The sequence below is a fragment of the Capricornis sumatraensis genome, chromosome 18 (genome assembly GCF_032405125.1).
Source record: "Capricornis sumatraensis isolate serow.1 chromosome 18, serow.2, whole genome shotgun sequence".
NCBI lineage: Eukaryota > Metazoa > Chordata > Mammalia > Artiodactyla > Bovidae > Capricornis > Capricornis sumatraensis.
In genome coordinates this window covers 71,834,835-71,858,337 of record NC_091086.1, presented here as the reverse complement: position 1 = coordinate 71,858,337, position 23,503 = coordinate 71,834,835, and the positions used below count along the sequence as shown (strand labels likewise).

At 44.1% G+C, this 23,503-nt stretch overlaps 1 protein-coding gene across 1 annotated transcript in view; it reads left to right on the top strand.

Annotated features, from left to right (window-relative positions):
* Window positions 1-23,503, top strand: part of ADCY2 (adenylate cyclase 2) — a 449,290-nt gene that overhangs the window by 221,067 nt on the left and 204,720 nt on the right. The window contains exon 4 of the mRNA XM_068990537.1: window positions 10,840-10,989. Within this exon, the coding sequence (XP_068846638.1) occupies window positions 10,840-10,989 (150 nt within the window). The remainder of the gene's footprint in view (window positions 1-10,839; window positions 10,990-23,503) is intronic.

The following is a 23,503-nucleotide window of genomic DNA, read 5'->3' as shown; positions in this document are numbered from 1 at the left end:
GATAAACGAACACCTCTGTGTAAGCTGCCAATAAGTCTCATATATCTTTGATCGAATCAAGTGTGCCTTCTCACAGTTGATTAAAGTGAGAGTGAGGTCGCTCAGTCGTATCAGACCCTTTGAGACCCCATGGAGTGTATGTAGCCCACCAGGCTCCCCCATCCCTGGGATTCTCCAGGCAAGAACACTGGAGTGGGTTGCCATTTCCTTCTCCAATGCGTGAAAGGAAAAGTGAAAGTGAAGTCGCTCAGTCATGTCTGACTCTTAGTGACCCCATGGACTGCAGCCTACCAGGCTCCTCCATCCATGTGCTTTCCAGGCGAGAGTACTGGAGTGGGTTGCCATTTCTAAGAAATGCGGGGTTAACCTTTAAGTGAATTTTCTGATAACTTATAAAAAGCCTCTTGATGAAAGTGAAAATGGAGAGTGAAAAAGTTGGCTTAAAGCTCAACATTCAGAAAACGAAGATCATGGCATCCAGTCCCATCACTTCATGGCAAATAGATGGGGAAACAGTGGAAACAGTGGCTGACTTTATTTTGGGGGGCTCCAAAATCACTACAGATGGTGATTGAAGCCATGAAATTAAAAGATGCTTACTCCTTGGAAGAAAAGTTATGACCAACCTAGATAGTATGTTAAAAAGCAGAGACATTACTTTGCCAACTAAGGTCCGTCTAGTCAAGGCTATGGTTTTTCCAGTAGTCATGTATGGATGTGAGAGTTGGACTATGAAGAAAGCTGAGCGCCAAAGAATTGATGCTTTTGAACTGTGGTGTTGGAGAAGACTCTTGAGAGTCCCTTGGACTGCAAGGAGATCCAACCAGTCCATTCTGAAGGAGATCAGCCCTGGGATTTCTTTGGAGGGAATGATGCTGAAGCTGAAACTCCAGTACTTTGGCCACCTCATGAGAAGAGTTGACTCATTGGAAAAGACTCTGATGCTGGGAGGGATTGGGGGCAGGAGGAGAAGGGGACGACAGAGGATGAGATGGCTGGATGGCATCACTGATTTGATGGATGTGAGTCTGAGTGAACTCCAGGAGTTGGTGATAGTCGGGGAGGCCTGGTGTGCTGCGATTCATGGGTGTCAAAGAGTTGGACATGACTGAGCGACTGAACCGAACTGAGCTTATAAATAATCTGTGTTTAAAACAGCACAGGGAACTATATTCAATCCCTTAGGGTAAACCATGATGGAAAAGAATGTAAAAAAGAGTGTATATATATGTGTATAACTGAGTCACTCTGTGCTGCAGGAATCTGTACATCATACTGGGTGCTTAGTCGCTCAATCGTGTCTGACTCTTTGCGACCCCATGGTCTGTAGCTCGCCAGGCTCCTCTGTCCATGGGATTTCCCAGGCGAAATTGCTGGAGCGGGTTGTCATTTCCTTCCCCAAGGGATCTTCCCAGCCCAGGGATCAAATCTGCATCTGTGGCTTGGCAGGTGGATTTTTTACCACCGAGCCGCGGGAGCCTCATGATTTTATAGCAGAGTGCATTTAAGTCTGCTAAAACTTCCTGGGTCTTGAAATCATTGTAGAATAACGTACAAAAAGCAGAGTAGTTGTCACCAAAAGGACTTGATCTAGAATGATTGCTCTACCACTGGCTATTCCCCAGTCAGGTCATTTACATTCTCTCAAAACAGCTTCCTCATCTGTAAAATGGAGTTATGAATTCCTTCCTTGTAAGAATATTAGGAGAATCTGAAGATAAAATATATTTGAGAAAGATCTGTCAAGCAAAATAATGGAGCATTCTTTCTGTATAAAAAATAAGGATTTTACTTGTGATAACATGAAAAAGGCCATATATTGTAAATCAGCTACACTTTAATATTAAAAAATAGAAAAAGACTCAATAGTCTGCTGGGGAGATTGAGTGAAGGGCAGTCAAAAGGTATAGACTTCTAGTTATGAAATAAATGAGTACCAGTGAGGTAATGTGTAGGAGAAGGGAATGGATACTCACTCCAGCATTCTTGCCTGGAGAACTCCATGGACAGAGGAGCCTGGTGGGCTGTAGTCCATGAGGTCACAAAGAGTCAGAGACACGACTAAAGCCACTTAGCTCATATGCACGATGACTGTTCTCTGGCCGAAATTGTCCAGAAGCCAGAGTCAGGTCTCGGTGGTTAAAATTCAAGTTTGCCTTCCTTCAGTACACACTCCTCAAGAAAATACACAGTGAGAGAGGAAAGAAAGTGGTGAGAAACCCAGGAGCACACTCGGGGGAGACACCACTTTCAAGTACATTTCAGCCTTTTATCCTCTTAAAAGGCAAGCTGCTGCCAGGCATGCCCTCACATAATCAGTGTCATTAATGAAACATCTAGTTTCATTTGCAGTAGGAAATTTTTTTGTTTTCCAGTTCTCAGAAGGTTTCAGTTTTGCATCCAAGCAGTTACTTATCTTTTTTAATCACAGCATGACTTGATGGAATATTTTTTGGTCTGACTAAGAATTCAGAGTGGACCTTGAGAATCACAGCGTTCATTGGTTTTTGCGCTGTATTTGGAGTATGTGACTGTTTGCACGGGCCTTTGCAAACCCATCACTTCTTAATGAATGTGCTTGCTCTTGTCGGGTTTAAGTCCACGCCCAGGATGGGCTGTGCTAAACCTGCCCTGTTACTGCCCTTGACAAGGTCGTCCCTTTGCTGTCATGTTACGTCTGATATCTACATTTAGGTCTATTTCACTTAACCTCGGAAGGTGTCTTCTTCATTCATCATTGGCAGGGTATATCATGCGTGGTTTACTGAGTTCTAATTTATCTCCTATTGTGTAGATTCGAAGTGGCATCACAAGCAGGTCCTAATGTAAGTTGCCAATGGGGTAGCAAAGGAAATGTACCCCGAGTAACCATGAAAGGTATGCCTCCCTTCTCGTACACTGTTAGCTGAAGAGACGTACTTACCTTGCGTGAAGTGGTGTAGCATCTCAGCCTAAACCAAGCTGCACAAGTTGGAGTGTCTGAGCGCCTTGGCCATGTGATCGTTGACTGAATCTGAAGAACCTGCTGGCTCTTCAATTTTTAAATGAATGGATGTGTCCCCTATAAAATGGTAGTAAGCGAAGAGAATTATGTAGACTGTTTAAATGAAGCTAAATTTCATTGATCCAGATTAAGTAGAGATTACCTAAGTTAATGGAAAGTCTAACCTAAAGTGTGTTCGGATATCTTTGGTTTTCGCTTTTATGTCCACTGAAATCACCAGAATTGGGCAAATTATATATTGCTTAGTGCAAATCCTTAAGGGAGATGATTCAAGGCTAATAAAATTTTGGCTTTAAATAACATATAATGACATGTTTCTAAAGTTTCAAAACACATGAGATGCAGCACTTAGAGCATGTTCTTCTATTGTGTACATGTCATTACACATGAGGCAGACGGGTCAGGAGGACACAGCAACCAGCATCTGTTAAGCCTGTTGGATAATCCAGGACCACGGGACCCTCTGGGGTTCTGAACAAGTGGAACCTCTTTAGAACAATTAACCTTCATTTAACTTTCTGGCCTCACAAAGACCAAGGAGATAGTGGCTTCTGTTGGGTATTGGTAAACATGTAAAGTTCAGTTAATCATTGATTGGCTGACCGAGTGTCAGATGTAATCCTTAAGAAGTCACCAAGCCAGCAGGCTCTGGGGCAGAAGGCAGTTTGGATCAGACAGAGAACGACTCTAATAAAAGTGCTTCATGGTTAAGAATCTGCCTGCCCGTGCAGGAAACAAATGTCAGATCCCTGATCCTGAAAGATCCCATGGGCTTCAGAGCGCCTCAGCCCAGGCACCACAACTCCGCAGCCCGTGCTGTGGGACCCTCGAGCTGCAGTACTGAGCCCAGGCACCCTAGAGGCCTCCCACTGCAACTAGAGGAAGCCTCTGCAGCAACGAAGACTAGCACAGCCAACATTAATTAACTCAGTAATTAATTACAAAAAGGAAGGTCTGAACAATTTTTTTTTTACAAAGTGCTTTGTAATCACAGGTAAACTCCCAGTCCAGCTCTGTGAAACACAGGGAGTGTGGAGAAAACTACCTGAGAGCCGTACTTTGCAGAAATGACCTGCAGAATAATCAGCATCAAGACAGAAATGATTGGGCCCACTTTGGGCACTGGGGATGGATTGCGAGTTACGGAGGTAGCGGTTCCCTCCCTCCATAGAGTTTCTTTGATTGCTTGTCTCTTCCTGTGGTAGAGAAGAACTAAGCTCAGAAAGCCAAGATTCTTCCACGAGCTTGAAATCAGGGACGAACCGGATGAGAGGACGAACGTGCAAAGCGATGTGAGCTACTGATCTCGGGGGAGGCAGGCTTCAGCAATCTTCTTCCGCTGAGTTCTAAATATTGGAAGCTCGATGTTTTGTCTTCTTTTCACTGTTCTAAACTATTAATCAAACCAGCTTTCTCCCCATCAGTTTCCAATTTGCAGTCCCTGAGCTGAGACATCCAAGTCTGGGTTTCTGCCTGGTGAAGTCAGCTTTCCCTTCTTCTAGGGAAGATGTGTTTTCAATGACTTAATTGTGGGAGGAACTTATCAAGATCTCGAGTCTCTTCTTATTGGCTTGTAATGAGCTGAGTGAGGAAGTGACTCTCAAACACCCCTGCAATTTTACTTAGCTGTGATACTGCACTTGAACCCTAAGAAGATTCTTTAGCCTTAGCCCTTTATCCCAAATATAGCTGGAAAAAATAACATAATTCAAAAGTGATGTATGATGTCTCAAAAACTGTATGCTATTCCAAAAGACTTAATAATAACAGCTCTAATAGAAAAGAGAATAATGAAAATAATCACCATCGCCAACAGTACTATATTTCTAGTGGCCTTTTCCATAGGAAATTAAATTGCATTTGACACCCAGTTTGTAATTCTAGTTGAACAAACCAAAGCCTAATAACAACCATTGTTGAGATGGTTGGTCTTTCAGTTTTCTTCTTAACTTTCTGTCTTAGCTCAGGCTGCCATAACAAAACACCAGAAGCAGGAAGTGCCAAAAGGAAATACTTACTGTTCATACTTCTGGAGGCTGGCAAGTCTGAGACCAAAGTGCCCGATGATTCACTTCTGGTGAGGGCCCTCTTCCTGGCAGACAGCCCCCTTTCTCTCATGGCAGAAAGACAGACAGAGTCTCTTCCTTTCCTTATAAGGACGCTAATCTCATCATAAAGGTGGACACTCATGACCTCATCTAAACCAAATTCCCTTTCAAGGGCCCCAGCCCCTGACAGCATCACACTGGGAGCAGAGCTTCAGTGTATGCCTGTGGGAAGGACCCCCTGCCCTCCCAGTGTATGCATTCAGATCGTAATACCTTCCGACTCTCAGCATGCTCAGGCTCAGTCATGTCTGACCCTGTGACCCGATGTACCACACCCCGCCAAGCTCGCTGTCCTTGAGATTGTCCAGGCAGGAATACTGGAGTGGGTTGCTATTTCTCTCTCCAGGAAATCTTCCTGACCCAGGGATGTGTCCCTTCATCGCAGGCAGATGCTTTACCACTGAGCCGCCAGGGAAGCCCTTTCTGACTCTACTCCTCCTCATCTGGAGGGATGTTAAATTTAAAGAAGGTTCCAACATGTGATCTGAAAGTCACTGGATGTTATTAACCAAAGCGCCATGTGTCTGGTCCACACTAAAAGACTGAGACAAAGAGCTAAGTCACTGGAAAAGACCCTGATGCTGGGAAAGATTGAGGGCAGGAGGAGAAGGGGGCAACAGAGGATGAGATGGTAGGATGGCATCACCGACCCAATGGACATGAGTTTGCGTAAACTCTGGGAAATAGTGCAGGACAAAGGAGCCTGGTCTTCTACAGTCCGTGGGGTTGCAAAGAGCTGGACACGACTTAGAAACCAACTACAAGAGACGGATTAAAAGCAAAGGTCCTGAGGCCAGGGCATAGCACGAATGTAATTCTTCGGGGGTTGCAGCAAATGCTGAGGAGATGGGATTGGGATTCTCTGAAGCCGTGTTTGAGAGCTCAGTTAAGGGAGATTGTACCTGATCATTTTCTCTCCCAAGCAAGAACATTGTTTTATTTAAGCCAAATTTGCTGCATACGAGATGCAGTGAGCTTGCTGAATATTCATTTGCAGCTCTGTTCATCGAGTTCTTATAATCCCTTTTATTTTCCTTTGACTTATAATTGGTGTTTTTGCATATTTATGATCTGTTTGTTTTAAGCTGAGGACCTGTTTTAAATTCTGTGATGTCCTTTCTCCCCCAGCCCTGTGCAGTTTGCTGACAGAGAAAGCATGGCTTTGAGGGATGGGGCTTCCTCAGTACCATTGCCTCATCCCACACTCAGCTGGCATGTACCCCGACTGCTGACATCTGTGAACGCTGTAGTTCGCAGCCCTGAACCTAAGATAAGAATGAGAGAACTGAACAATTTTAAACCTCAAAGTGAAAGAGGACAGTGAAAAAGTTGGCTTAAATCTCAACATTCAGAAAACTAACATCATGGCATCTGATCCTATCACTTCATGGCAAATAGATGGGGAAACAGTGAAAACAGTGGCTGACTTTATTTTTCTGGGCTCCAAAATCACTGCAGATGGTGATTGCAGCCATGAAATTAAAAGATGCTTACTCCTTAGAAGGAAAGTTATGACCAACCTAGACAGCATATTCAAAAGCAGAGACATTACTTTGCCAACAAAGGTCCATCTAGTCAAGGCTATGGTTTTTCCAGTGGTCATGTATGGATGTGAGAGTTGGACTGTGAAGAAAGCTGAGTGCCAAAGAATTGATGCTTTTGGACTGTGGTGTTGGAGAAGACTCCTGAGAGTCCCTTGGACTGCAAGGAGATCCAACCAGTCCATCCTAAAGGAGATCAGTCCTGGGTGTTCATTGGAAGGATTGACGTTGAAGATGAAACTCCAATATTTTGGCCACCTGATGTGAAGAGCTGACTCATTTGAAAAGACCCAGATGCTGGGAAAGATTGGGGGCAGGAGGAGAAGGGGATGACAGAGGATGAGATGGCTAGATGGCATCACCGACTCGATGGACATGAGTTTGGGTGGACTCTGGGAGTTGGTGATGGACAGGGAGGCCTGGCGTGCTATGGTTCATGGGCTCGCAAAGAGTCAGACATGACTGAGCGACTGAACTGAACTGAAAACAGTCACAGAGGACCTGAGTGGCCACCAAATCCTTGTGATAATTCCTCGAATGTTTGAAGACAGTGAGGTCCCTTCCTTAAATGTCCTTTCCCCAGGTGAAATAACCCTGCATGGGAATTAAAGACACAGACATAGATAAAATAGATTAACTAATGAGAATCTACTGAGTAGGACAGGGAACTCTACTCAATGCTCTGTGGTGACCTAAGTGGGAAGGAAATCCAAATACGAGGGGATATGTGCACGCATATAGCTGATTCGGGCTGCTCAGGTGGCACAGTGCTTAAGAACCCACCTGTCAATGCCGAAGACGTGGGTTTGATCCCTGGGTCCGGAAGATCCCCTGGAAGAGGAAATGGCAACCCACTGCAGTATTCTTGCCTGGAGGATCCCATGGACAGAGGAGCCTGGTGGGCTATAGTCTATGGAATCTAAGAGTCGGACACAACTTAGCAACTAAACAGCAAAAAATAGCTAATTCGCTTTGCTGTACAGCAAAAACTAACACAACATTGTAAAACAACTTTACTCCAATAAAAACTAATTTATCAAAAGAAGGAACGCTGCTCAGCTCATTCTTCTCTGGTCTCCCGACCCAGTTAGAAACAGCCTCACTTTGTTACTTTGCTCTGAGTACTTGGGCACACCCACAACTCCAGTGTCACGATCAAGTGCTCTGGGGACCACAGTGTGGTCTCCAAACTGCAGCCACTTAAAAGGACTTTAAATGATGGAGGCGCTTTATAGCATCAAATGCAAATGCTCTCTAAAGGAAAACCATGTTAGCTGCTTTCAGCGCTTACACAGGTCTCTTTGGAAATTCTTCAGAATCACTTTCCCCATACCCTAGTAGAGAGTTGAATTGCATTGGGTGAACCCGTCCTGACTCGTTTCCTGGGGTCATGTTTCATTTAAGCCAAATTTGGTCTTGTGGCAGTGGTCCAGGACAATCTTTTAAAGTCTTCAGGGGCTTACCCTCCACTCTCTGAATATGTTAGAACTTTGTTTCTTCACCTATAAGATGAAATAACAAGAGGGGCCACCCTCCTGGGTGTTTTACTTTCTGGACTCTTGCAAGGATGAAATGAGGTATGTTTGGAAGATCAATGATGATGCAGTGAAAGAAACAGAACCAGTTTTCTGGTAAATACCAGCCTTCCCACCAGCACAGGATTGGTGTTTTATGCATCTCCTGAGAATCACGGACAAGTGCTGATGACTCCTCCCCCACACATGTCAAGTGACGATGGGGATGTGGAAAGTGACAGAGGACCCTGTCTCTGTGGCGAGTGGGCGGGGTCCGGTTTGCACAGACTCTGGAGCATGGGTCACGCTCCATTTCAAGGCCGAGTTTGCATGTTCAGCCTACTGTTATTACCTTAAACAATTTATTTTCTTCACGATGTCCCTAGAGAGGCCAAGTTTTCCCTCCTATTTTCTGACAGATGTGAGAGGGGCTAAATGAAGCAATTAGATAAAAGAAAGCATTAAGACAGTATGATGTTATAAAATAAATCCAACATTGTGAAAATAGGATTTTTTACTGTGTCTTCTGCTTCACATCTTCTGGGAAACAAGATGCTGTGATATTAGTTTTGAAAAGAAAATCCCAACTGCATCACTTCCTTGTGCCCTAGGTTTCCTAGAGTCATAATATAAATGCGCCCTTTTGAAAGAAAAATGCTCTAGGACATCAGTCACATTTGTAAATGTGTGTAGTTATTATAATACCAGGACTAATTCTATTAACCTTAGAATACAGTACTTTAGGATGAAAGCAGGTATCAGGAAAATGCTTGTAATTTGATTAGATTTTCCACCAGAAGAGAAATGCCATAACTGCTTGGCATTAAAATGCTTAGCTGTTTATTTCTTGAGCATTTCTTTGCATATCTGAATAAAAATCCATAAATGCATTCTTTCCGATTATCTGTAGCCATGGAGGGTTGGAAGAACATGTTGTTTGAAGCAATGCCACATCCATTGCCCAGATTAACGAACAAATGACCAAAAGAAGGCTTTTCCTTAAGAACCTTGACATCGCAAAGCTGCCAGGGCCCTGGGTCAGGCTGACGGTGTAGTAACAGAGACGCCCTTTCGTCCTTCCTGCTAGGGGAGCCCAGGGCACTTAGGATGGCTTCATTCAATTCTGTTGCTTCTATTTGGTTCTTATTTTGGAGGAACTGACTTCCTAAAATGTTTGCATCTTTGATGGCATATCTAAGGAAAAAGAACCTCTCATAGATAAGCATCGTTATTATTATTATTATTTCCGCTACGCCTAATAAGGAGAGAGACAGTTCTTCTAATTCTGGGCCATCTGGTTTGTGTTAGGGCTTCTCGTTCCTGCTTCTTTGGGCTGCTGTTCTTCAAAGCAAACCCAGCAGTGACACAGTCTGCAGAATCTTTAGTGAAGTAAGAGATGGTCCTTTTGCAGAAGCGAAGAGTGAAAGGGCTAAAGTAAGATCGTATGGACACCTGAGTGTTCTTCCTGGGCAGGACAATTATAGGTTGTTTTCAACTTTTCTATATTTTCTCTTTCACCCCCAATTTTTGTGAACCCAAATTGTTTTGATCAACAGAGGAACAAGTGATGTGCTTTGAAAGGGTCCTATATTCTTACATAAATTCTAGGTAATGGGGAGTATGCCTTCTCTAGGCTCAGTGAACACAGGTTCCATGTGACAACAGTCTGCATCAGTCACCTAGTATCATGATAATGCTGAGTAAGAACCATGAAATCTTGGTGCCCACAGTAGTGGACTGTGGGTTGGCTGCCAGTCTCTGTTCCAGGGGTACCTCATCTTCCATGTTCTTTTCCTCATGAGATACAAAAGAGGCACCCCAAACATGCCAGACCTTCCAAACCTGGGCTGGATCTGGCTCTCGGTTACTCCCACCCACACGGCATTAGCTGCAGCAGATCACGTTTGTTGTTGTTCAGTCACTCAGCTGTGTCTGACTTTTTGCAACCCCATGCAATGCAGCACGCCAGGCCTCCCTGTCCTTCACCATCTCCCAGAGCTTGCTCAAACTCATGTCCATTGAATCAACAGAGCCATCCAACCATCTCATCCTCTGTCATCCCCTTCTCCTCCTGCCTTTAATCTTTCCCAGCGTCAGGCTCTTTTCTAATGAGTCAGCCTTTCACATCAGGTGGCCAAAGGATTGGAGCTTCAACTTCAGCATCAGTCCTTCCAATAAATATTCAGGATTGATTCCCTTTAGTATTGACTGGTGTGATCTCCTTGCAGTCTAAGGGACTCAAGAGTCTTCAACACCATAGTTCAAAAAGCATCAATTCTTCAGGGCTCAGCCTTCTTCATGGTCCAACTCTCATATCCATACATGACTTAGTGGAAAAATCACAGCTTTGACTAGAAGGACCTTTGTAGGCAAAGTAATGTCTCAGCTTTTTAATATGCTGTCTGAGTTTGTCATAGCTTTTCTTTCAAGCAGATCACATGGCTGAGCCCAAAGATAAGGGAGGACAGCAAAATCACCTGTGAGAGGGCACGGATCCAAGAAGCAGATGGGATCCATTTTTGTTAAATAAATAAAAATGTTAGTTTTGGTACAGAAATGAAATCAACCTTGAGTAGAGTCATCTCTTTGCAGACTCTTGCCCAAGTACCTTGTGTTGTTGCGTTCGTGAATGATAAATGCTCACCCTATTGAGTGGCTCTTTGTGTCCTCAGATCCTGGCCAACGTGATCATCTTCATCTGCGGGAACCTGGCGGGGGCGTACCATAAGCACCTCATGGAGCTCGCTCTGCAGCAGACGTATCAGGACACGTGCAACTGCATCAAGTCCCGGATCAAGCTGGAATTTGAAAAACGTCAGCAGGTAAAATACACCTTTGGTCTTACTTCCACGTTATTTGAGATGGTATTGGAATGATGTTGTCACTGCTAATGTCGAGGGTACAGTTCATCCACTGACGGGCATCAGCAGGAAGCCAGAGTAGCCACCTGGTCGTCCTGCCCGCCCAGCTTTGGGCTGTATGCCCAGTGGATTGAATTGTAAACCGAAGAGCAGAGATGGCATCTTCAGACTCAAACCCAGCCCCCACCCCCAGGATCACCCACGTGCTGACAGCTACATCAACCACCATCAACACGAGTCTGGGGAAATTCAAATAATAATGATAATGATGATTGTTACAGTGACTCTTGGTTAAGACACTCATTGTTGGTTACAGCACATTTCTCTGTGATAGTGTTTGTGGCCAGGGTTTGTCCCAGCTGAAATCTGCCTGTGCCATTAACAATACTTCGTTTAGTGTCTGTTTTCCACTTGGGATGCTGAAATGGGATGAGGTGATAAAATGAGATGAGATGCGTGAACTTGTCCTTGAGGGAGATGATTGGAGTTGGGAGGGAGGGTCTGGTAGGGAACTAGTTGTATTGTCAGGGGCTGTCATTGCTGTGGGTGATACATGGACACATACATCAGGAGAATACAAAGGCTCTGATGACACGCTGTAAAAATAAGAAATGGAGATAAACCAGGGGTGGAAGGAGCAAAGCCACGTGGTCTCATCCAAGATGGTGGCCAGCAGATGATGCAGACATGCTTTGGAGGGGAAACCAAGGTGGGGTCCTGTACTTGACACGTTTAACATCAGGTCTCAGCAGAAGATCCATGTGAATAGTTTTCTTTTTGCCCTTGAGTTTTCAAATTTATCAGCAGGAACCCAGTTTCCATCTCTAAAGATGATCGTTGTTAGCATGACTCTCTAGCATGAAACCCACACTCCCTTCTCTGAGTGCGTTCATCAGTATTTGACACATAATTGTGTCACTATCATTCATTAAATTGTATTTAGTCCATTTTATATCATTGTATTAACATGTATTTATGGTGGTGAGAGCAAAAAAAAATCCTTTAAATACTTATACTAGACTTTTATTTGTGTATGAACTGATGAATAGTAATTGTACTCCTTTTTGAAAACAGAGTTCTGTTTGTTCATCTAATGAATATTAATTGAGCACCTAGATTGTGGAGGGCATGATTCTAGGCATTGGCGTGTGGCTGTAAATATTGCTTTCTCACTGATATTAGCAAATCTAATGGGTTGTTTTAAAAACATTTTGTTTTGCAACATGCATAGCAGAAGTATTCAGTAATTACTGTTTAATTCTTTGGTCTCTATGTATATCAAACTCTGGATTGCATTAAGAGAAATAGACAGTTGTTAACATGGGACAGTTAACCAGTAAAACTTCATATACTGTGCATTTATTCATGTTCAGTAATGGTTCAAATCTAGGTTCTAGAAAATTCTGTAGTTTCAACACACAGCACTTAGTCTTCACAATTGTTCCCTCTACAGAGTTCAAATGTTGTAAGGTAGACTGCTTCCTTTTTCTGGAGAAGGCAATGGCACCCCTCTCTAGCACTCTTGCCTGGAAAATCCCATGGATGGAGGAGCCTGGTAGGCTGCAGTCCATGGCGTTGCTAAGAGTCGGGCACGACTGAGCAACTTCACTTTTGCTTTTCACTTTCATGCATTGGAGAAGGAAATGGCAACCCACTCCAGTATTCTTGCCTGGAGAATCCCAGAGACAGAGGAGCCTAGTGGGCTGCCATCTATGGGGCTGCACAGAGTCGGACACGACTGAAGTGACTTAGCAGCAGCAGCAGCTGCTTCCTTTTTCAAACAGTGGTGACTGGATACGTTTGGTCCCGCCAGTCATATTTAACTTTCTTTTCCATCACCTTCACCAAGGTTAGGAAGAACTGAAATTCCAAGTCAGCGGATTATACAAGCTAATATTTATAGTACCAGCTTTGACAGAACACTAAGTCAGGCTGCTGACCTTTCCTACACTGCCTCTTTCCATGAAGAGACCTTGAGCAGCCAAGACCAGATGTCACCCCTTGTCGCCATGATCTCTGGGTCCATGTGGTCAGAAAGGCGATGCTCTGACCTTACGTGGCTCCAGAACTAGACCAGTGAGGCACGCCTCGTGTTACAGACTTTGTGGAACCATCATGGGAGATACTATTAGAACATCTATTTACAAGTTCTAGGAAAAAGAGTCAAGGATCTTTTTTAAAATATGTAAGGAGAAAAGGGACACTGCAGAAAAAGAAGAACCTATACTTTGTTGTTGTTGTTGTTCAGGCGCTCAGTCGTGTCTGACTCTTTGCTACCCCATGGATTGTGACGCTCCAGGCCTCGCTGTCCCTCACTATCTCCTGGAGCTTGCCCAAGTTCATGTCCACGGAGTCTGTGATGCTATCTGACCAACCATCTTATCCTCTGCCACCCTCTTCTCCTTTTGCCCTCAGTCGTTCTCAGCATCAGGGTATTTTCCAATGAGTTGGCTGTTTGCATCAGCCAAAGTATTGGAGGGTTAGCTTCAGCATCAGTCCTTCCAGTGATGTTTAATAAAATATAATTTGACACAATGTATGAATTTTGCTACCAAAGTTGGGAGTGAGCTGTCAGGGTCTAGGGCCCAGAATGCAGTACTTCTGTTAAGATTTTGAAAACTATGTTTCTAGGATAGAATAAAGGTCCATAGTTGTTGTTTTTTTTTCTCTCCAGTTCAGTTCAGTTCAGTTCAGTTCAGTCACTCAGTCGTGTCCGAATCTTTGTGACCCCATGAACTGTAGCATGCCAGGCCTCCCTGTCCATCACCAACTCCCGGAGTTCATTCAAACTCACATCCATCGAGTTGGTGATGCCATCCAGCCATCTCATCCTCTGTTGTCCCCTTCTCCTCCTGCCCCCAATCCCTCCCAGTATCAGAGTCTTTTCCAATGAGTCAACTCTTCACATGAGGTGGCCAAAGTATTGGAGTTTCAGCTTCAGCATCAGTCCTTCCAATGAACACCCAGGACTGATCTCCTTTAGGATGGACTGGCTGGATCTCCTTGCAGTCCAAGGGACTCTCAAGAGCCTTCTCCAACACCACAGTTCAAACGCATCAATTCTTTGGCACTCAGCTTTCTTCACAGTCCAACTCTCACATCCATACATGACCACTGGGAAAACCATAGCCTTGACTAGATGGACCTTTGTTGGCAAAGTAATGTCTCTGCTTTTTAATATGCTGTCTAGGTTGGGCATAATTTGCCTTCCAAGGAGTAAGCATCTTTTAATTTCATGGCTGCAATCACCATCTGCAGTGATTTTGGAGCCCCCAAAAATAAAGTCTGACACTGTTTCCACTGTTTCCCCATCTATTTGCCATGAAGTGATGGGACCGGATGCCATGATCTTCATTTTCTGAATGTTGAGCTTTAAGCCAACTTTTTCACTCTCCTCTTTCACTTTCATCAAGAGGCTTTTTAGTTCCTCTTCACTTTCTGCCATAAGGGTGGTGTCATCTGCATATCTGAGGTTTTGATATTTCTCCCGGCAATCTTGATTCCAGCTTGTGCTTCATCCAGCCCAGTGTTTCTCATGATGTACTCTGCATAGAAGTTAAATAAGCAGGGTGACAATATACAGCCTTGACGTACTCCTTTTCCTATTTGTTTTCTTCCAGACCAGCATGTAATTAAATGGGAATGAAAAATTTCCATAATTAATAAAATCAGTAAGGTATGAGTGTACAGATTTAAGGAAACAAAAATTAGCCAATGACGAGCTAGGTGCCCCTCATACAGAAGAGTGGCCTCAGAGACCATGACGCTGGTGTTGCCGCAGACCAAAGTAAGCTCTGAGGACTCCGTGTGTCATTTCTTATCCATCCGTTGCCACAAAACATAAAAAAACATTTTTTTGACGTGTAGTTGATTTACAGTGTTGTGTCAGGAGTATAACAAAGTGATTCAGACGTGTATGCACATCTTTGTCTGTATCTATAGATAGATACCTGTATATGGTGTATGTGTATTGTATATTTGCTTCATTCGCAGTCACTGAGGCAAACAACAGTGTCCTTGAGAGTGCTTCATTCAGGTGTAGGGGGGTTAGATGACTTGTTTCAGCCCCCATCTGGATAAAATCTTTGCATCCATTTTAAGGTTGTATCTCCAGTTACCACAGGATGAGTTGACACTCCTGGAGGCTGAGGGCCGCCATTTTGAATAGTCACTGGGTGCCTTTTGCAGCTTCACTCCTTGCCATGCTCAGACCTTGGGGAGGAGGGCAGATGTCCTGTGAGCCCAGGAAGCTGGTCCTTGTACAGCCCCGCTAGGGGTTATCAATGCAGTTGAGATTACTGGGAAGGGTCTAGGGATTCTACAGTCTTTTCAAAATCACTCAACTCTGTACTTTCTTTTCTTCAAATTTTGTGCTTTTTTTTTTCTAGATGCAAATGAGGTAAATTTCTAGTGATTAAAACCATTTTTGAACAACATGGCTATTTGTACTCTAAGATTTGAGGAGAAGAAGGAATGCAAAATGTTAGCAGAGGTTTTCTCAGTGTTTGTGTTCTTGCCCTAAAAATGCCCTCATGGATAAACACTTTTTTTTTTTTTTAGTAGTAAGTGAGAAACTTAATGCACTCAATTAGTATTGAAGCCGCCTTTGGGGCCTGAAAGTGGTGTGTTTTGACTTCTGTCTTAAGTTTCACATCCTGCAGTAAAAGCCATTTCTTGTGCACCGTGTCAGCGCAATAGTGGCTCTTTATCAAACCTGAGTCAACAGAGGTGTTTCTCCCTGGAGTATGTAATACACGCTCCGGAATTGACGAGAGCTGGAGTCAGGGCAAAACAGAAACCCTCTCTCTTAACTGCTGGGGCAGTGGAAATAACTGTGGCCTCTGTAGGACTGAAAACTAGGTTTGCTTTTTTTATAGAGAGAAAATGAACACGCTTCGATTTATATGTTGTCTTTGTTTTCAAATAATGTAATTGTGAGAATCTTTATGTGGACTGCCTTCTTCTGGGAACACCCTGTGGGTTGAATATGATACAATATGCCTTTCAGTGGAGAATGCTAGTCAAGTGAGGTGGGGACACCGTGTTATTCCTGAATCTGTTCCCCACTGTGGGGGCTTAGTGAACCAGTAGGCTCCCTGCATCTCCTTGGGGGCAAAATTGTGCAGATTTCAATAGAACAAGTAAGTGGTCCTTTTGTGTTCATGGTTGAGTAGATAATAAACGTATCCATCTTTATCCTGATACGATAGCTGGTAATGTTAGGGCATTACCAGATGTATTGTGCAAATCATTTAAAATGCTAGGTAGAGTTTGCTGGAGCTGTTTCCAGTTTGGGATGCTAAAACGTGGTTCCTTTTCACGAGGCAATGGATAACAGAAGGAATGGCGTCTGTTCGCGTTCTCGTAATGAGCCAGGCTGCCTACTTAGTTCTTTCACATTTGCTACCAGGTTCCTATTGCTGTTGTGACAAATGACCACAAGCCCAGTGGCTTAAACAGAACAAATTCAGCCTAGTATAGTTCTGGGGATCCGAGGTCCAAAATCAGTCTCGTAAGTTCTGTCACGGTGCTGGCAGCGCTGGATTCCTGGAGGGCAGGATCCAGTTGCCTTTTCAAGCTCCTAGAGCCTTCCTGAATCCTCAGGTCCCAGCCACTTCCTGCATCCTCAAATCCAGCAGCACAGATTCCAGCCTCTCTCTCCTCTCTCTCTGTCTGTCTTTCTCTTCACCCCCTTCTCAGATCTCTGACTGTGCTCTTGCATCTTCTTCCTACCCTTTCATTATCCCTCCTGCCTCCCCGCCATAAGGGTAATCCAGGAAAATCTCCCCACCTCAAGGTCCTTAATTATATCTTCAAAGTTCTGGGTTTTCCATATAAGGTAACACAGTCACGGGTTCTGGGGATTATTAATTGAACAGGGTGCTTTTTACAGGTTCATTATTCAGCCAACCATCCTGTCTTCTTAATATACTTATGAACTCCATGACCTAAGTCTCTTTTCCCACTTAAGTCAAAGTAACTGAAGAGTTGACTCGTTGGAAAAGACCCTGATGCTGGGAGGGATTGGGGGCAGGAGGAGAAGGGGACGACAGAGGATGAGATGGCTGGATGGCATCACGGACTCGATGGACGTGAGTCTGAGTGAACTCCGGGAGATGGTGATGGACAGGGAGGCCTGGAGTGCTGCGATTCAAGGGGTCGTAAAGAGTCGGACACGACTGAGCGGCTGAACTGAACTGAACTGTCAAGTTACTTGTCCAAGACCACTCAGCTCTTAAGTGTGGATATTTCTGCCTCTCATGTTGGTTCTGCCTAAGTTTTTTGGAGTTATCTTTGAGAATAGAGATTTTTCTTACCCATAAAGGACTTTTTAAGTTAACTATGTTGTTTTCCGTTACTAGTTACATAAGAAAGCATAAGACAGTATCACACACTTCTCTGACGTCATTAGGTTATGCATTGCCATGGGAAGCCACGTATTGTCCATGAGAATGTTAGAAATTTACATGAAATATCATTCCCACAAGAAGCCACAGTGTTAAATCTGTCTGTGGCTGGATTTCCATTCTGCGGTGGACCCTGGAGGCAGACCGCCTGAGTTGAATCTTGGTTATGTTATCTCTTTGTATGACCTTGGTCAAATTCTCTCACTTCTCCATGTCTTGGTTCCTCTGATGGAAGTTGTTCTACTTAATTTCTTACCAAATTTCAGAGTCTTTCTAGCATTCAAAATGGTGTCCTGTTAAGAAAGTGATCATGAGCTGGTTTTGCATTGAATTCTCATGACATCATGCCCTCAGTTCAGTTCAGTTCAGTCGCTCAGTCATGTCCGACTCTTTGAGACCCCATGGACTGCAGCATGGCAGGCCTCCCTGTCCATCACTAACTCCTGGAACTTGCTCAAACTCATGTCCATTGAGTCGGTGATGCCATCCAACCATCTCATCCTCTGTTGTCCCCTTCTCCTCCCACCATCAATCTTTCCTAGCATCAGGGTCTTTTCAAATGAATCAGTTCTTCACATCAGGTGGCCAAAGTATTGGAGTTTCAGCTTCAGCATCAGTCCTTCCAATGAATATTCAGGACTGCTTCCCTTTAGGATGGACTGGCTGGATCTCCTTGCAGTCCAAAGGACTCTCAAGAGTCTTCTCCAACACCACAGTTCAAAAGCATCAATTCTTCTGTGCTCAGCTTTCTTTGTAGTCTAACTCTCACACCCATACATGACCACTGGAAAAACCACAGCTTGACTAGATGGACCTTTGTTGGCAAAGTATGTCTAATGATATAATGCCCTAACATTAAACAAATCAGCTGCCACCCTGGTGAAACCATTGACTGCACTGAGGCTGGAGGGTGAGATAGGTGCTGGCTATGCCATCCCCTGAGTGCTCTCCATTATAAGTTCCCTTCCTCCTTGAAGCAAACAGATCAAACAGAGAAAAGTTCTGCTGTATCTGCTAGAACATGTGATGGAGAGTCCTTCCAAACGCTTTTTTATCAGCCCCATGTCACTCCGTTGGGGAGCTTACTTTTCACCAGCAGAATGGATGGTGTGAGGCAATCACACAGCTGCCCACGCTGCAGGACTTGTCACCTACCCCCGTTGTCTGCATCTGAGTTGGCACATGGAGTTCAGGGTGGAGCATCTCACAGTATATGCCTCTTGATAAAAACCAAATTGAGTGAGCTCAAGAAGAGTTCAAGCTAGTGAGACTTTCTCACTGCAGTTCCTGAAGCGTGAAAGCAGCAAGTTTTAGTAGAAATGTTACCCGTGACCTTTAGGTAGGATTATGCGACCAGCAGAGACAGCAGAGAATGTTGTTCCATTGCTCAGTCATGTCCGACTCTTTGCGACCTCATGGACTGCAGCACGCCAGGCTTCCTTGTCCTTCACTATCTCTTGGAGCTTGCTCAAACTCATGTCTGTTGAGTCAGTGATGCCATCCAGCCATCTCATCTTCTGTCGTCCCCTTCTCCTGCCTTCGATCTCTCCCAGCATCAGGGTCTTTTCCAATGAGCAGAGGATGAGAAACGTAAAACACCACACAGTATGTACGGTTTGGTTTGGATAGGCTGACCCCACCTGTGTCCTCAAAGATCCTGAATGAGACTTTCCTCCCAACCCCACCCCCATCCACTTTTTATCCATTTTATTTAATAATCGATTGTATAGTTTTTCCTTCGGTATCTCCTCCTTGAAGAAGTTGTATAATTCCTGGTCCCCGCTTCTTTCTGTTTTATTAAGTGATGAGTTACCTGCTTTTCTCAGGTATCGTTCCCTTGATGGAGAGGACACAGTCCACCTGCCCCCACTTTTTCTCAGCACTCCTTAGTGAAAGATCGGATGACGGAGAAGATAGCACCTGTTTTACTTGAAAGTTGTAACAGTGAAGGGTTGAGATTTCATAAGAGAGTTCTCTTCACAGTGTTTACCATTTGAATGCATCGGAATGGAGTTCAAGAATTGCTTAAACAGTTTGCACTGCATTGTATCTTACTGATTGCTTCAGTTCTCATGAAGCTCAGATATTATGTCTCATTGAGAAATACCAGGGTAATATATTTCTGGATGTTGCAGTGTATATTATGCCATAAGGCTTATGGGTACTTTTGATGAGAAATAAAAATGAATTCCAGAAAAAAATATATAAGTAACTCTCAAACCATCAAGCCCGAAATATTTTCTGATGAGTCCTTTAGTTAGAATGGATGGGATTAGAACATATTTTCAAAGACTGCAATGAGGGCCATGCTGTGAATGTATACTCTGGCTCCTTTAAGGAGAAATCAACAATTCTACATCGATGATCAAGGGCAAAGAGGAGGAAGACAGCTGGAATCACTGTCAAATCTTGATGCCTAATGAAGACCGCCACTGCAGGAGGCTAGTAATAGTGGCTCAAAATAGTATTCGTGTTCATTCTGTAAAAAGTTAGACATCCTGTTCTAAATGGAAAAAAGTAAAATACAGTTACAGTAATTAATCAAGATGACTTTTAATTAATTAAATATATGCAAATATCTTTTTGTATAATGACAGTAGAATAGCTGGGCTTCTCTGGCAGCTCAGACAGTAAAAAATTTGCCTGCAATGTGGGAGACCTGGGTTTAGTTCCTGGGTTGGGAAGATCCCCTGGAGGAGGGCATGGCAACCCACTCCGTATTTGTGCCTGGAGAATCCCATGGACAGAGGAGCCTGGAGGGCTACAGTCCATGAGGTCTCAATGAGTTGGACATGACTGAACGATTTAGCACAGTAGAAAAGGCTATATGGTAAAATAAAACCTCCAGAAATTTCCTCCCTGTAAGCCACTTGAACAAAACCCCCATCCAGTGTCCATGGTCAGGAAGCCATTCGCCTGTCTTGTTGGAGAAACACCTGGGGAACATTTATATTCCTCCAGATCGTCACAGGTTCACCTTTGTTGATAATACTGTTGTTGTTTGGTTGGTCAGTCGTGTCCAACTCTTGCGACCCCGTGGACTGTAGCCCTCCAGGCCTCTCTATCCCTGGGATTCTCCAGGCAAGAATACTGGCGTGGGTTGCCATTTTTTTCTCCAGGGTGGATCTTCCTGACCCAGGGATCGAACCTGTGTCTCATATCTCCTGCACTGACTGGTGGATTCTTTACCACTGAGCCAGCAGGGAAGCCAGTTGATAATACTAGAGAAACACACACACACACAAAAAGGAGAAGCACCTGGTTGTGATATTTTTGCCTTCTGAAAGTTTTCAGTTTCCCTTGGAGATCGTCTGTTTTTTATACCCTGTGATGCAGTGTTTTGATGCCGACAAGACTGTATATAGTAACCAAAAAAAAATCTAGTGGAAATATTCACATAAGATCAACATCACTTGATATGAGTAACATGAACCCAATAAAAAAGAGTTCCAGAATCAGTCCTTTGGTGGCAGTCTCCATTCTTCTGGTATGTGTCACACACCAGAGAAAACTCAAAGTCAAAGTCAAATGCCAAGTATCCTGTGATTGCAATCGGATCTTACTTCCGGCAGGCGTAATCACAGGTAGTCCAGGATACCTGATGGTGGGGAAGAAGGCTGTTTGGACTCACTGGCATGGGAAGTGATTGATTTTCTATGTTTAATAGTTTATCACCCTGAGCACAGTCACAGATAAAAATACCTCGCATGGCCTTAGGGCTGTGTGTGCCGAACCACGGCACCCATCAGTGTTTCTAACAAATTGAAAAGCATGAGTTAGGAGCTTTAGAATGTTGTTCATGTGTGTATGTTTTCAAATGGTGTTACTCTCTGGAATTCTCCCTTTTTAAGTTGCTGAAAACTTCTATCTCCCAGTTTTGTCTTTTTGATTACCTGCCATGTGCCAGGGGATTAGCCCGGGGAACAGAGTAGTGTTTTAGTAGTAGGCCAACGGCCCCCTGTGTCTTTGGGCTTCTATCTGAATTGCAGGAGATGGACCATAGCTGTCTGAAGGCAGAATTCTCATGAGAAGTTACAGGAAGATAATGCGACAGAGCTAAGTGGCATAAGCCGAGGGGCATGTTGGAGGGGCCAACCAGCAGTTTCTCTGGGGACGTTTCTCAGCCGAGTTGTAACATGAATCCCGGGAGGATGCGTCCCTGTGATTACACGATGAACTACGCTCTCAGCAGGAGTGGGCCTGCAAAAGTCCAGACTCAGGATCCAGATTGGCCTGTCTGGGGGACACAGAAGTCAGTGGGATTGTTGGGTAAGAGAGGAGAGGGGAGGGGAAGACAGGAGCTAGATGCTGGACCACATACTGGGCCTCGCAAGGTGAGTGAAGGACTTCAGGCTTTATTAGATGTGGAGTGGAAAGTTACAAAAGCGTTTTGAGTAAGGCTGTGAAACAAACTGGCCAACATTATGTTTATCTATTTTTTTTTTTTATTGAAGTGTAGTTGATTTACAACGCTGTGTTAGTTTGTGCTATGCAGAGGAGTGATTCAGTCATACAGACATTCTTTTTATTTTTCCCATTATGATTTATCAAAGGATAGTGAACATTGCTCCCTCTGCTATACAGTAGGACAATATATATATATATATATATATACTAGTTTGCATCTGCTAATCCCAAATTCCCAGTCCTTCCCTCCCCTACCCCCTCCCCTTGGGCAGCTACAATCTGTTCCCCATGTCTGTGAGTCTGTTTCTGTTTGGTAAAGAAGTTCATCAGTATCACTTTCTGGATCCCTGATATAAGTGATATCATACGATATTTGTCTGTGTCTGACTGACGTCACTTAGTGTGACAATCTCTAGGTCCATCCATGTTGCTGCAAATGGCTTTATTTCACTCTTTTTCTGGCGGAGCAGTATTCCACTGTATATATTCCACATCTTTGTCCATTCAGCTATCAATGGACGTTTAGATTATTTCCATGTCTTAGCCATCGTGACCAGTGCTGCTGTGTACGTAGGAGTGCATGTATCTGTTTGAATTGTACTTTTATGGCTAATATTCTTAAAGGATCTCTCTGGCGACTGATGGAGAATGGATTGAGGAGGAAGTGCAGCCAGGATGACCTCCTGAAAGCTATAGTGATAGTCCGGGCCTGAGCCAGGAAGAGCTTGGGTCAGAGTGCACACATTCAGGACTTATTATGAAATGAAACCAGTATAGATCGCTGTTGGATTAGATGTTGGGTGAGAAGAAAATAAAAATAATTCCTAAGTGAAAATTCCAGCCATTGGATCATGGTTGGTGTGCCACTTCTTAGATTTCGGGGTCTTTGGGAATGATGTTGGTTGGGGGTTGGGAGTAGAGTAGAAATCAAGAGATGAGTTTTGAACAGTTAAGTTTGAGATCCCTATTCTATGTCCTAAGGAGACGCCACGTTGGCAGTTGTAAATAAAATCCAGAGCCAAAATGTAGATGCGGAAGTCATCAGTGTATGAAGCGAAGTGAAGTCGCTCAGTCGTGTCCAACTCTTTGCGACCCCATGGACTGTAGCCCACCAGGCTCCTCCATCCATGGGATTCTCCAGGCAAGAACACTGGAGTGGCTTGCCATTTCCTTCTCCGGGAGATCTTCCCAACCCAGGGATCCAACCCCGGTCTCCTGCATTGCAAGCAGACGCTTTAAAGGACAAAATGAGAGCCCTAGGGAGAGATTAGGGTTAGAAAAGACAAAAATGAGCCAGGACCAATCCCCAAAGCACACCAATATTTGAGAAGAAATAAGAGGAAAACAGGGAGCCATTCACTGAAAAAGACCAACCATTCTATGAGAGGAAAGCCAGAGAGTATGGTTCAGTAGAAGCCAAAGAAGGGAGTTTGGGGGCCAGCATTCAACTTGGTCCAGTGGTGAGTCACAGAGGGCAGAGCGTGGGGAAGGGTCCACTAGTCCTGGCAGCCTGCCTGTCACCTAGGCAGAGGGGTTAAATTGAACGGGAGGTGAGGAAGGGCAGCTGTGAGTATTGATGGCTCCTTTGACACATGTAGCAGGAAAGAGGAGCCAAAAGTGTTCCTGTTTTACCATTTAGCTTTTCTACTGCAATGCAGGAG